The 13,913-nt window shown below is 40.1% G+C and overlaps 1 protein-coding gene across 1 annotated transcript in view; it reads right to left on the bottom strand.

Moving 5' to 3' along the window:
• FDX1 (ferredoxin 1) overlaps positions 1-11,806 on the bottom strand; it is a 39,735-nt gene extending 27,929 nt beyond the window's left edge. Inside the window, exons 1-2 of the mRNA XM_069468964.1 lie at positions 11,429-11,806; positions 5,830-5,954 (exon numbers count right to left, since the gene is read on the bottom strand). Of these exons, the coding sequence (XP_069325065.1) occupies positions 5,830-5,954; positions 11,429-11,613 (310 nt within the window). The 5' untranslated portion in view covers positions 11,614-11,806. The remainder of the gene's footprint in view (positions 1-5,829; positions 5,955-11,428) is intronic.
• Between the last annotated feature and the right edge of the window lie 2,107 nt (positions 11,807-13,913).

Below are 13,913 nucleotides of genomic sequence, written 5' to 3' on the forward strand. Positions count from 1 at the left end.
TGTTTAGTTCTGCTCTGACCTTAGTTATTTCTTTTCTTCTGCTGGCTTTGGGTTTGGTTTGCTCTTCCATTTCTAGTTCCTTAAGACATGTCATTAGATTGTCAATTTGTGACTATCTATCTTTTTGATGTAGGCATTTAAGGCTATGAAGTTTCCCCTTAGGACTGCTTTTGCTGAATCCCACAGATTCTGGTAGCTGTGTCCCTTTTGATACTCAGTTTGAGGAATCTTTTCATTTCCATCTTACTTTCATTATTGACCCAATAATTGTTCAGTAACAGGTTGTTTAATTTCCATGCCTTTATGCAGAAATGAGTGACCCACCAGTCCCTGTGACTCCTGCAGCCTGGGCCGGAGTTAAGAAATGTTTGTGTGGGAACAAGCAAGATGAAAACTGATGGGCTGAAGCCCTCTGGGGAGGAAAAAAGCACACAGTGGGTGGAGAAGCAAAACGGCACCTGCTCTCCTGGCTCAGATCTGCGGTGATGGGAAGTGACCTTAAGGGCACTGGCAGCCTGGTGCTTTGTCCTCAAGAAGCTCCCAGTTCACTGGCAGCAGCTGCTTTTGGGCTTGTGAGGGTAAAAAGGATCTCCAGCAGTTCAGCAGCCTGCTGACTGCCAGAGATGTGAGGGAGGGAGAAACAAACCGCTCCACCTACCCTTTTCACTGGACTCTAAGCCTCTCAGGAGTTGACCTCTACCAATTATCTCGCTCCTTCTTGTTTTGCTCTGCATCTTCTTCCCAAGGAATCTCTTGGAGGTTCTGGCACTTTTCCCTCAGAATTACACCCGATGTTTGTTTGTTTTTTTCTTTTTCATCTAAAACTTTTCCTTCTTTCTGAGACTATCCTGCAGTTGGTGTCTCTGGACCACTATCTTCTCCTTCCTCCTTTCATTCCTTTTTATGGCTGAATAACATTCCACTGTATGCATATACCACATTCTGTTTATCCATTCATGGATTTTTTTATTATAACTCTAATCAATGAAGTATTGATGGATCCTTGAGTTGATTCTACCTTTTGGCTATTGCAAATAATGCTGATATGAACACTAGCATAACAGTCTCTGTTAGAGTCCCTGCATTCAATTCTTTCAGATATATACCCAGGAGTGGAATTGCTAGATCATATGGTAATTCTATGTTTAACTTTTTTAGGAACCACCAAATTGTTTCCCACACTGGCTGTACCACATTACATTCCCATCAGCAATGTACAAGGGTTCCAATTTCTCCTCATCCTTGCCAACACTTTTTGGTCCTTTTTTTTTTTTTTTTTTTTTTTTTGTAATAGCCACCCTGATAGGCATAAAGTGGTATTTCATTGTGTATGTGGATTATTTTTATATAATAAAATAGACTAATACAATTACTTATACTACTATGTGTCAGATACTGTTCTGAACAAACGATTTAGTCATCACAAAAGTCCTTTGAAGTAAGTACTATTACCTTCATTTGATAGACAATGAAAATGAGGAACAGGGAAGGTCAGTAACTGAAAGTCACAGGGTATTAAACTAGTAAGTCAATATAGAAAAAAAAATTAAAATATAAGCAGTGGAAGGAAGATGAAAAATCCTCAATCAGATCAGGAAGAAAAAAACCAACATTAAATGTTTAGCTACCTCTCCTTTTAGTATTTTCTTTCAATGCACTCTGAAAATTGAAAGCAACTAAATACATTGTGTGTTTTTCACTTACAAGCATCTACCTATGTGATCACAAATTCATTGTCAACATTATTCATAACAGATGCATAGTGTTCTTTAATTTAGAAATGCCATTATGGACTTAAACAATCTCTATTGTTAGGGATTAGATTGTTTCCTCTATTTTTCTAAACATGTTTTAAAAATAAATAACCCCTTTACATTGTTCTAAAATCAAAAAGTATAAACTTTTATAATGTAAATCTCCTTCCTGCCTCTCCCCTACCAACAGGTAATCAAGGACATTTGTTTTTAAAACTAGAGATTTTTTTTTTAAAAAACAACTATATAATATCCCATTCTATTATTATATACCAGTTCTCTACTGATGGACATCTGGTTGTTTCAAATCTTTTGTTGTTACAAATATCTCTGCAGTAAACAGCCCAGTATATAGGTCTTTCCTAAAAGTGAGACTGAATCTTCAAAGAAATTTATAGAAATAGACTTGCTGGATTAGCCAGCAAGAGCTAATTAGCCTTCCAAGATCACAAAGATCAGCTTTCTCAAGGGCAGGAACATTCACTATTTCTTTTATGTATCCTTACACAGAATGGTTATGGCTTCCCCAGACAAAGATGTATAGATGTGAGAAATGTCAAAGAACATCTCCACATAGTTTCCTTCAATTCTTTAAGCTTTCATAATAGCTGATTTTACATCCTTGTCTAGTAAGTCCAACATCTGGGCCTCCTCACGGAGTTTCCAATGACTGCTTTTTCCTGAATAAGGGACATATTTTCCTGGTTTTTTGTTTGCCTCAAATTTTTTGTTGTAAAGTGGACATTTTAAATAACAATATGGTAACTCTGGAGATCAGGAGCACTACCCTAACCTCTGGGTTTGCTGTTGTTGCGGGCTTTTTGGTGGTGGTTGATGCTGCTTGTTTGTTTCTCTAGTGATTTGTCCTGGATGAATTCCCTAAAGTCTATATTTCTTATAGTGTACAGTCATGGAAGTCTCCGGGAAGCTAAATGACTGGGCAGAGACTCCCTTCAATGTTTTGAACCAATAAGTTTTTCATCCTTTGCCAAAGGGCTTGGTGTGCGACTTGGCACACCTTCAAAATTCAGAAAGTTTATGTCTGTCTCAGCCTTCACTTACTGTGTGCAAAGGACCTGAAAGACAGCCAGAGATGAGAGACTGGGGCCCTCTCAGGTCCTTCCTGGGCATGCACACAGTCTTGCACACATGCACAGCATTCTCTATCTCCAGAGCATTTCAAAGCCCACTATGGACATCTCATTCCCCAGATCTTCCTTTTAAATTTTTGGCTAGGCTTTTGTTTGCCCCAACTGGTATAACAGACTTGGGAAGCTAAAATGGTAAACAATTACAGCTGATAATTTTAGATAAATGCCCTGGAAATGGAGCTTTTCCCACAGAGCAATCTCTTAGGAAGGTCAAATAACAACTCCCTGAAATGGAGCTTTTTCAAGAAGCTGCAAGACGGGTCTAATAATGACAATGTTCTGGGGATGAGACTTTTTGAGGAACTCAAACCCAGTCAGCCCTTCCAGTGGCTGCAAGGCTGCTGGTTTTCACAGCTACTGTGCTTATAAAGATGCTGGTTTTCAGGGCTACTGTGGATCTGGAGAAGGGAGAAGGAGAGTAGGCCAAGTTAAAATGCCACAAATCCTACTGTTCTTACCAAGGCAGGCCCTGTGCCAAGCACTTCACTTCCAATATAGCATTTAATCTTCAACTACCTTATGAGGTTAGAACAATTATTACCCTATTTTACAGAATAAGAAACAGGCATAAAGAAGTTAAACTAGTTTGTGCCAGATCTCATGGTTAGTAAGTGACAGTGTTGGTTTATGAACCATAATCTGTCTGATTCCAGAGTCTACTCTTAATTACTGTGCTATGTACAGCAGTTCCCCCCATGCAGGATTTTGCTTTCCACAGCCTCAATTACCCTCAGTCTGAGTCAATTACAGTCCAAAAATATTAAGTAAAAAATTCCAGAAACAAACAATTAAGAAGTTTTAAATTGTACACTGTTCTGAGTAGCATCACGAAACTTCACGCTATCCTGCTCTATCCTGTCCCAGATGTGAGTCATCCCTTCGTCCATCATCTCCGCGCTGTCTACGCTACCCACCAGCTAGTCACTTAGTAGATATTAACTGTTGTGCTACCGCAGTGCTTCTGTTCCAATAACCCTTCTTTTACTTAATAATGGCCCCAAAGGACATGAGTAGTGATGCTGGCCATTTCAGATATGCCAAAGAGAAGCCAGAAAGTGCTTCTTTTAAGTGAAAAGGTGAAAGTTTATCATAGGAAGAAACATAGTATGTATAGGGTGCAGTACTACCCATGGTTTCAGGCACCCAGTAGGGTTCTTGGAGCAGATCCCGTGTGGATAAGAGAGGACTGCTATACTACCTTTCACTTGTGAAAGAGTAATTCAGTGAAACTAAGTATAGTCAAAAGTGTAACTGAATATGAACTCATATGAAGGAGATCAATTTATATAAGTTTTATAGTATATTCCCACATGGCTCCTGTTCTCTTCTGCTCAGTCCAATAAATAATCAATGGGCCTGGCACAGTGGCTCACTCCTGAAATCCCAGCACTTTGGGAGGCTGAGGTGGGAGGATCACTTGAGCCCAAGAATTCAGGGCTACAGTGAACTATGATCGTGCCACTGCTCTCCAGCCTGAGTGACAGAGTGAGACCCTGTCTCTTAAAAAAAAAAAAAAATTATTAATGACTTCTTTCACTAAATTAGCTGTTCTTAATTATGGTATGGATCATACGGAGCTTTTAAGAATATGTCTGCAAAATTTCCCTCTTTCCTTATGCTGTCTATCTAGGATGGAACACAAATGTATGCACTTTTAAAAGTTTTGTAACGCAGTTCTGAAACTCAATCCCAGCCAAGAACCACTGCATTAAACTACATAATTCCTTAAAATTAGGATTATATCAACTATTTCAACACATAATTTCTATAATAAGTGTTTACACAGAAAAGACACTCCTTAAAGAAAATAGCATATAGCAAATGGGAGAAACTTAGGAGTTAGACTTAGGTTTGAATCTGAGCCCTCTTACTCTTCACGTATGACCAGGGAAAATTAATTTCTCTGAGCCTTAGTTTCTTCACCTATAAAATGGAGAGTTAAAAAAAAAATCTACCTCAGATAACACATACTAGAATGTAGTACACACTCAAATGTTAGGAGTTACGATTACAATTACTTTGAAACTGAAAAAAATTATTTACTTAGATATTTAGCAATACTTCCAAGTCAGGACAAGTTAACAATGAGAGGTAGATTTAATATATCATGGGAAAACAGAGGAAGGAGAAATTAATTCTGATCTAGAAATAGTTCTTAAAAGTGTAACGTGAACTGTACCTTGAAAGAAGCAGTCAGATAATTTTCTCAGACCTTACTCTGGTCAGTTCTCAAACTTGAACGTGCATCAAAATCACCTGGATGGCTTGTTAAAACACACATTGCTGGGCCCTATCCCAGACTTTCTGACTCAGTAAGTCTGGAGTGGCAGTGTGAGAATCTGCATTTCCCAGGTGATAATGATGCTAATAATGGTCAAGGGAACCCTCTCTGAGACCTACCATTCCAGACAGAGCCAGTGCTTGAGCAAAACTGACGGGTGCCAGAGGAACTGCAAAATGGCAGTGTTGGAAGATGGGCTTTGTATGTGTGGTTAAGGAATATAGTCAGAAGTCTGGAAATGAAAATTTTCCAAATAAAACACCATAGGATAAGTTACCCTTCCTAGGAGGTGAGCTGACAATCAAGATTAAGTTGAAACTATTTAACTACCCCTCTGTGATACGACATTTATTATCTCTAAGGTGGTACCTTTTAACTCCACTCCCTACCCCCAGCTTTGCATCACATAGGTAAACAGCAAGGTAATGAGGCCACAGTACATTTCTGGCCACACAGCTACTTCAATGTACAAAGAATAGAAAAAGTGTCACTCTGTTATTCTTTATAAACATAACACTAACACATCCAGAATTTTAATATTTTACCTAGCAAGCTATAGGTTAAAATTAAAAAAAAAAAAAAAAAAGGTTGAAACTTATTCAATAGTTTCACTTACGAGTTTTAAGAAATGTCCCATACTCACCAAAACCATCAATATCTAGATGATTTTCAACCACAACATCTAGCAAAGAATCACCAACTTTTCCTTTGGCTGTTAGTGTTTCACCATCACGGTTTATAAAGTGGACTGTTATTTTATCTTCTGAGCTGGAAAAGAAAGTACTCGTTTAGTATTTTTAGTAATTTCAAATATAACTTTAAATAAATGGCTCAAGAACCTGGGAGGTCACAGAAATGGTGCACACACGTGTGTATGAATATGCTCTTTTACAAGTATTGTCTCTTCTTTCCAAAGTTTATTTGGGAAGAAGACATCACAAATCAAAGACGTATCTACCCATCCACCTCCCAGGTGACAGGCTCTACTCCTTAAAGGAAACGGCAACAACTACCTGGTCAAGGCCATCTGGTAGTCTGTAGTATGTCTCCCCAGTGGTCACTTCCGTGAACACGTGGTAATCACTATCACTTTTAAAGTCTATTTTACTCTCACACAGCTCTGAAAAACATGAATGTGTCCCTAAAAGTGAAAACCAGGGTTGTGGTGACATGAGCTTTTAAAAAAGCAAATCATTCTGCTATCAACAAGGCAACTGCTGTGCAGGTGCCTGACAGAATACTGTTGCTGAGATGCAGTAGTCCGACAGTTTTCCGAGTATTTGAACATCTCATTTCAGTCCACATTGTGTACTCAAAATTCAAAGGGACGAGGAAAAGTTTTTGTTTCTCTGTATCTGTGGAAAGATAAATAAAATACCTCCTTACATGTGGTTTTGGGAGGTTTTTTGTCTATTTGTTTTGAGACAGGGCCTCAGTCTGTTGCCTGGGCTACAGTGCAGTGGCGTCATCATAGGTCACTGCATCCTCCAAATCCTGGGTTCAAGCGATCCTCCTGTCTCAGCTCCCCAAGTAGCTGGGACTATAGGCATGTGACAACACACCCAGCTAATTTTTTTTACTTTTTGTAGATCTGCTAGCAACTAGATCTGTATCCTCTACCATTGTTCACTTTAATCTGTACCTTGTATTTAATAATTAAAAAAGATGCACTTCAACTTAAATTAGTGGTAATTTTCATTACTATTAACAGATGGCAATAGTCCATCAAAGAAAACTTCATTTAATGTAAGTAAAACCCAGAATTAAATAATTTCAGAGCTACAAATATCTTGAAAACTATCAAGTCCAATTTTCTCATTTTACAAATTAGGAAACTGAAGCCCCCCTACTGGATAAAGCCCTGATATTACAACACTGAATAAAAAGAGGATGTTGTTAATTAAAAGTTATCAAAAGTATGTGTATAAGAATGTCCCTCAAAAGGGCCTGTGCCCTCCGACTTCTTTTCGTACCAAAAAATACTTTAAAACAAGTATTCCCAAACATTATTCATGATTTTCAACGTGACTACGGCCATTTTTTTTCAAGGTAAAATGGCTGAGAATGAAGATACCTTGGAGGCAGAGAGACAAAAGAGCACAAACTAAGCAAGAATATAGAAGACGTTGATCTAAGTATCCAGGAGGTAGAATGAAAGCTTTTAATGAACATCTATATAAGGTGAATTGAGAAAGAAGAAAGAAATAACACTGAGATTTCCAGCTCTGGCAATTGGCAATCAGGTGGTACAGTTTAACCTAGGTTTAAGAGAGAAGGAGCTTTGGGGAAGATGGAAATGAGTTAAAGTTTAGACCTGCTTAACTTAATAAAGGAAAAAGCCAGATGAGAATGTTCAGAAGCCAGATGGAAATCTGGGTCCAAGCCTAGCAGGGAACTCTACAGATTTGACATCAACAAATGCCTGGTAGCTACAGCTACAGAAATACAACAGAGAGAATTCCATCATTTATACACACTACTGAAATTCAGAGATTTTAGGATTGCTGTTCTGGAGCACTCTAGAGCTAAGCTTAGAACAAAGGAATTAGAAATCTATTCTATATCAGCCTCCTTTTCCTTTCTCCTCCTGTCCTGTCAAATCAGGGCAACATTTATCTTACAATTTTGACAATGTATGCAAAATACCTAACACATAGTAGAACTCAACAAACACTGATAACTATTATTTAAAGCCCAGGCCCTTTTGCTACTTAAGAAGCCTGACCTGCTGCTATGTATTAAAGGCGTACAGCACTATGGAAAACTGCAGAGTATTAACAGATTTACCAATGGATAGGAGAGGAAGCAGAAATGAGAAAGAAAAGGTAATTCTGCAGTTTAAAGAGTATGGAACCGAATGGAAAAATAAGCACCACATGTGCTCACCAGCAAATTGGTTTCCCTGATCATCACCTAAGTGCACATTTGGGAATAACACCAACTGGGTGTCGGACAGATGTGGGGTGTTGGGGGCAGGGGATGGGTGTATACCTACACGATGAGTGTGACGCGCACTGTCTGGGGAATGGACACGCTTGAAGCTCTGACTCGGGGGGATGGGAGGGATGGGCAATACACATAACCTAAACTTTTGTACCCCCATAGTAAGCTGAAATTTAAAAAAAGAGGGGTTATTTTAAATGTAAAGATCTAAGATAACGGTATAAGTTATAATAATTAGAAAAAAATTATTTATAAGATACTTTCCCAAATGTAAATGCATATTTGAATATATTAATAGTACAGGATTCAGACAGTTTAAAATTGCCACTTCTCAAAGTTTCTATTCTAAAACTTCCTTTATTTTCAGTGTAAATTTCAGGCATAACTCTATTTAGAAGACAATTATATTATTAATGCCAATGTTCTGCTAATTTTGTAATCAATTAATCAATATTGATAGTGGGGTTAATACACTCCCAGTATTATTCTGAGTTTTTGATTATATATTTATTTATTCATTCAATAAATATGAAAGTAAAGTTCTATCTTAAAAAAATAAATAAATAAAGAGTATGGAACCTAAGAGTCAGAAGATGAAGATGCTAGCCCTGGTTCTAACATACTCATTAGATAAACAGGAAGCCACTTACTTACTTACGGGTAAAAGAGCTTAATAGTGAGTTTATCACACTGTGGATTTAAGAATTTAATTTAAATAATTACAAGAGGGTACTAAAAGAGAAAGTTTCTGGTAATACTTTGTTCCTGAAAGCACTACACACATGTACTTTACCCAAGTAACTTTACCCATTCACTATTAACAATTGGTGTTGGTGGATTTTATAGATTTGTTTTCCCAAGCCTAGGGACTAGCAAAAGCTTTTAGCTGTTCTCAAGGATAAGATTTCAAGCACTGGAAAATAAGTATGATCCTTCTAACCTTCTGTGACTACCAGTTAATCAGCCATCACCACAAACTATTTTCTTCACTTGTTAGCCATTTACTCATCTGATTACCTTTACCATCCTTTACCATCCTTTACCATTTACTCTGCTCAAGCACAGCAGACATTTTAACAAAGCTGTCAGGGGTTGCTGTGATACATACAGTTCTTAGCAGGCTTCCGGTAGGGAAAGAGGTTACAGCCCACCCAAGCTGCAGCCTTAGGCCCCAGAAAAGGGCCCAGTCCAGGGCTCACTACTTCCATGCCCATCTTACCTCTTCCAGATGACTCACTAAACTACAGACTTTATTATCAACTATTACAGTGCTGAAAAAACAAATAAACAATAACTACTTGAGTTCTAGTCCTAGTTTTACCAGCTATTTAATATGAAAATTTTATTCCCATTTATCTACCCTCCCTATCTCATAGGATTGTCTTAAGAATCAAGTAAGGTATGTGAAAGCCCTTTACAACCTAAATCATTGCAAAATATAAAGTACTATGTCAGGGTTTTTAAGAGTAAAAGGAGTTTTTTGACTCTCAATTGCTGATAGCTTATCTAATTGTTAATCTTCAAAGTCAGAACCACAGCTTCTATAACAGAACTGCTCTGTCCAACAGAACTCTGCACAATAACAAAAGATGTTCTACACATATTTGCGATGTCCAATACAGAAGCCAGTGGCCACATGCAGCTACTGAATACTTTAAATGTGGCCAGTGCAACTGAAAGACTGAGTCCTTAATTTTATTTAACTTTAATTATCTTCAACTTCAAAAGCCGTATGTGGTTAGTGGCTACCATATTGGACAGCACAAGTCTTGGCTAATGAGAGCTGGAAAATCTAGCTGTAGCTCCAAAGTCTGTGTCAGCAAGTACAAGGCCATCGTTAGAAACTGTGTCAATCAAGGGGAAGGCAGGATTATAAAAGAATGGATGAGACAACATGACATAACCAAATCCAAACAATAAATTTGAGGGAGATAATTCCCATTTGCAAAAAACATTAATGTTCTCTTAAACACTAGTTACACAAATATGTTCAATATCTGTCCCAATGTATACAGTTTTTCCAAAGGCACCCATAGTAGAAAGAAAGGGACCCACACAGACAGATCAAAGGCAGGGAAGTGCAGGGGAAATAGGAACAAAGAAATCTGGCTTGCCTGCTCCATGATTTCCCTCATAGTTCATGCAAGAAAATCTTACTGAGCATCCAACTGCATAACAGGATTAAGGGGGAAGAGATGAATAAATCCTAGACTCTGTTCCCAGGGACCATATCAGGAAGAAATTCAAAAAAGCAACGTACAAATCCAACGCACGTTCCCTACAGTTCTTGCTTCCTGCTACACTTCCAAAGAGCTGTTGAGAGATCTGCATTATATAAATCTCCACCATGTTGCCATGCTCTAAAATTATGAGTATATTTTCTCTCTAGTATATCTAAGAGGGCAGTGTCTTTAAAAACTAAATACACCCAAGAATATAAAATTTCTACACATTTAGGGGAAAACTTTTTACATCTCTTTCAACATTTAATACAAAACCCTGTTTCGACACCGTCTAAGAGGGCGCTGCTGCTGCGGACAGGTGGCATCTATGGACCCAGCACTATTTGCTAGGCACAAGACCACCTGTATCTTCCGTATTATCCCATTTATTCTTCAAATAACCCTCGGAGGCATATACTATTGTTACCCTCTATTTACAAATGGGGAAATGGAGGTTTCTAGGGATTGAGGAAGTTGGACAAGTTATATAGCATGTGAAGTCCAGTTTAAAGCCCTGCCTTACCCACTCCAATGCAGGGGCCCTTAACTCTTTAACAACTAGAAGAGAGCAGACAGCGCAGCATGGGGAATAGAGTGAGTGTATTCCACGTGGACACTATCTGACAAAGAACTGGGGTCGCAGTGTCCTACCACTACAGGAGAAAGGCCCCCGAGAACGAGAAGGCCCGCAGGAATGTCAGGCCGGGACAACAATTGGAGCATGTCGGGAAGGGCACTGCAGGTGGGGGGCAGAGCTAGGGCTAGACTCCAGCCAAAACACACGGAGAACCTGCCGCAGCAAAGTGCCGGCTTTCCGGAGGGCACAGGGGGCGCTGGGAAACCGAACTCGGGGGTCCCAGGTCACCATTTCCCGCCAGGCATGGGTGGTTCAGGAAGGAAACTTGGCGATGCGAAGGGAGGCAGCGACGCCACCGAGCGGCAAAACGGAGACGCGAAGGGGTGCGCAGGAGGAGCGGGCCTCCGCGGCGGGCCCCGCACACAGGCGCCCTGGGGAGGCCGACAAAAGGAGAGGCCGGCCCGGGAGCCCCGCCCGACCGTGCCTGGCCCGCGCCTTACCTGCTCCGCGCCGGCGCCGACACGCTCAGCGGCCGGCTCGCCCCCGCGCTCCCGCCCGGGCCCCGGGTCCCCAGCAGGCCTCTTGCTCCAGCGCAGGGTCCCGCGAGGAGCAGCCACCGGCGGGCCGGACCGCCCAAGGCCGCGGAGGCGGCGCGCAGGAGCCGGGCGCCCCCTGCGGTGGCCATAGCCCGCGCTCGGCTAACTACGGCTGCGACGCGGGCCGCCTGGCAGGCAGCAGCCGCGACAGGCTCGGCGGGGCGGGCGGAGCGCTGCGCCGGCGCTGACGGCGAGGGGCGCGCGGGGGCTGGGGTGGGTCTCCGCGAGGCCCTGCTCAGAGCGCCGCAGAGGTATCCGCGTGCCTTCCGGGTGACCTATAAACCCATCAGCGATCCGACCGCAGCCCCGCCCCCTGCCCGTTCCCACCCTCCGGGACGGGGCTTTTTTTTTTAGGGGGCGTGGCTAAGTGATTGTTTTAGTTACCGACCACGTTTTGTGGTAAACTTCATGCCTTGTTAGCGTCTAGAGTTGCCACGCAGGAACAAAAAAATTTAAAAGATAGCTGAACGTTGGGCGGAGAGATATAGTAAAACCACCTCTTTGTTCTGTTACGCCCTTCCCCCATTAAAAAAAAAGTAGGAAATTGAATCATTTTGGAATCAAATTAGAGTACAAGGGTATTCTGAGCGTTGTCAATTTTAGAAAATCTCAGAATGCCAATACACATTATACACAGAAATAATTATGACTGTAAGATTATAAATGATCACAAAAGGAACAGACTTCGGGCTGCTATAGAAGGCAGATAATTCTAGGCCTTGACTGGCAAATAAATGCTCGCTTAGGAAACTTTTTGATGATCTGAAATTTCTAGAAGACTTTACAAAAACCGGAAAGGTGAATTTTAAAATACACCTTATCCATGGTTATTATGTTGTGGAAAAAACATGGGATTTGAGGTCAGAAATAGCAATGTTCAAATTCCAAGGACTACCACTTAGGAGATCTGAGACCTTGAAAAAATTATTCTCTGAAAAAAAAAAAAAATTATTCTCTGAGAGGATCAGACTTTCCGTAACTCTAAATACAGATAAGATGTTCCGTCCTTGAGGGCCGTTCTGAGAGTTACACTAACGCACATGAACAGTGCGTCACAAAATAAATCATAACACTTTCTGGACCTTCCTTCGTAAGGGTACTCTTGATGAGGCTAAAGGCCAAAGTCAAGTGGATATGGCAAATATGCTAAGCACAATAGAAGATACTGTAAAGAATATTCAGAACAAGAAAGTAGAGATCTGAGTAAAGTCTCTCTGGATGACATATGCTGCATATTAAACCTGATGGCAGATGGAAGGCTGTCGGCTCCTAATTGTGTCAATCTTTGGATAAAGAGAAAGACATTCAAGTTGGAAAGGACACAACAAACCCTCAAAAGTAATTCCGAAGAGGCAGTTGTAAAAGAACAGTTAACTTTAAAAAAAAAATAATAATAAGATCAAATCCCCAAGGTTAGATGAATTAGTTGTAGGAAGAGAATTGGAAAAAGAAACTGCAGATGTTCCCTCTCTTCCCTCCTATGGCAAATGAAGCTTCAACTCAGTTATGGCACTTACAGCTGTCTTGTTAGTTCTTTGTATACATAGAGTAGTTACTTATATAGTTCATCTTGTAGCCCCCCCCACAGCATCAAATACAGGGTCTTGCACATATCAAGGGTTCAATAAGTATTTGTGAATAAATTAGTGTTGTCATGTAACTTCCATTAGTAATCATCAAAATTCATTAAGCATGTTCATGAAAATTAGAGATGGAAAAAATGTTCTCCAGATTTTCAAAGGTGGATGGAAGTTAATTCCAAAGATTACAAATATCCATATTCAGCAGAATTTCAGAGGAGATTTGTAAACATATGGTCATGAATACAGATAAAGCAACCTGGAATTACTGAGGGCATGCTTTTGGTTACCTATTTGCTTAATGCATTTCCTTGTCTATAAAACCTCACCCCTTATCTTTTATTCGTGTCAAAATCCATCCATTTTTTTTTGAAGCCCTCAAATTCCATCTTTCCCATGAAGTAGTGCCTATTCATCACAACAGGTGTTTCTGTTGAACACCTGAAACCTATGTTTATTCCCATAAAACTTACTGTATCCATTGTTTCAAATGCAATAATGTTCATGAAATTGCTTTGTAAAGTATAAAGTGCTATAAAAATTCAATGTTTATTGAACACCTACTCTTCATGGTACTTTCTACTCCGTCACACATAATTTGTGTAGTCCTCTAGACGAAAGCTTCCAAAGGATAGGGATGTTGTCTTACTCATTATCATATCCCCAGCACCCAGCGTAGTGCCCTGCATGGAGCATCCATTTAATATCTCTGTTAGAAACTTATACAATTTTTATTTCATATAATTATCACAGCAACTCTGTGGAGTAGATATGCTTTTAATCAATAAATACTTATGGACGTCATTTAA

The sequence above is a fragment of the Eulemur rufifrons genome, chromosome 6 (genome assembly GCF_041146395.1).
Source record: "Eulemur rufifrons isolate Redbay chromosome 6, OSU_ERuf_1, whole genome shotgun sequence".
Lineage (NCBI taxonomy): Eukaryota > Metazoa > Chordata > Mammalia > Primates > Lemuridae > Eulemur > Eulemur rufifrons.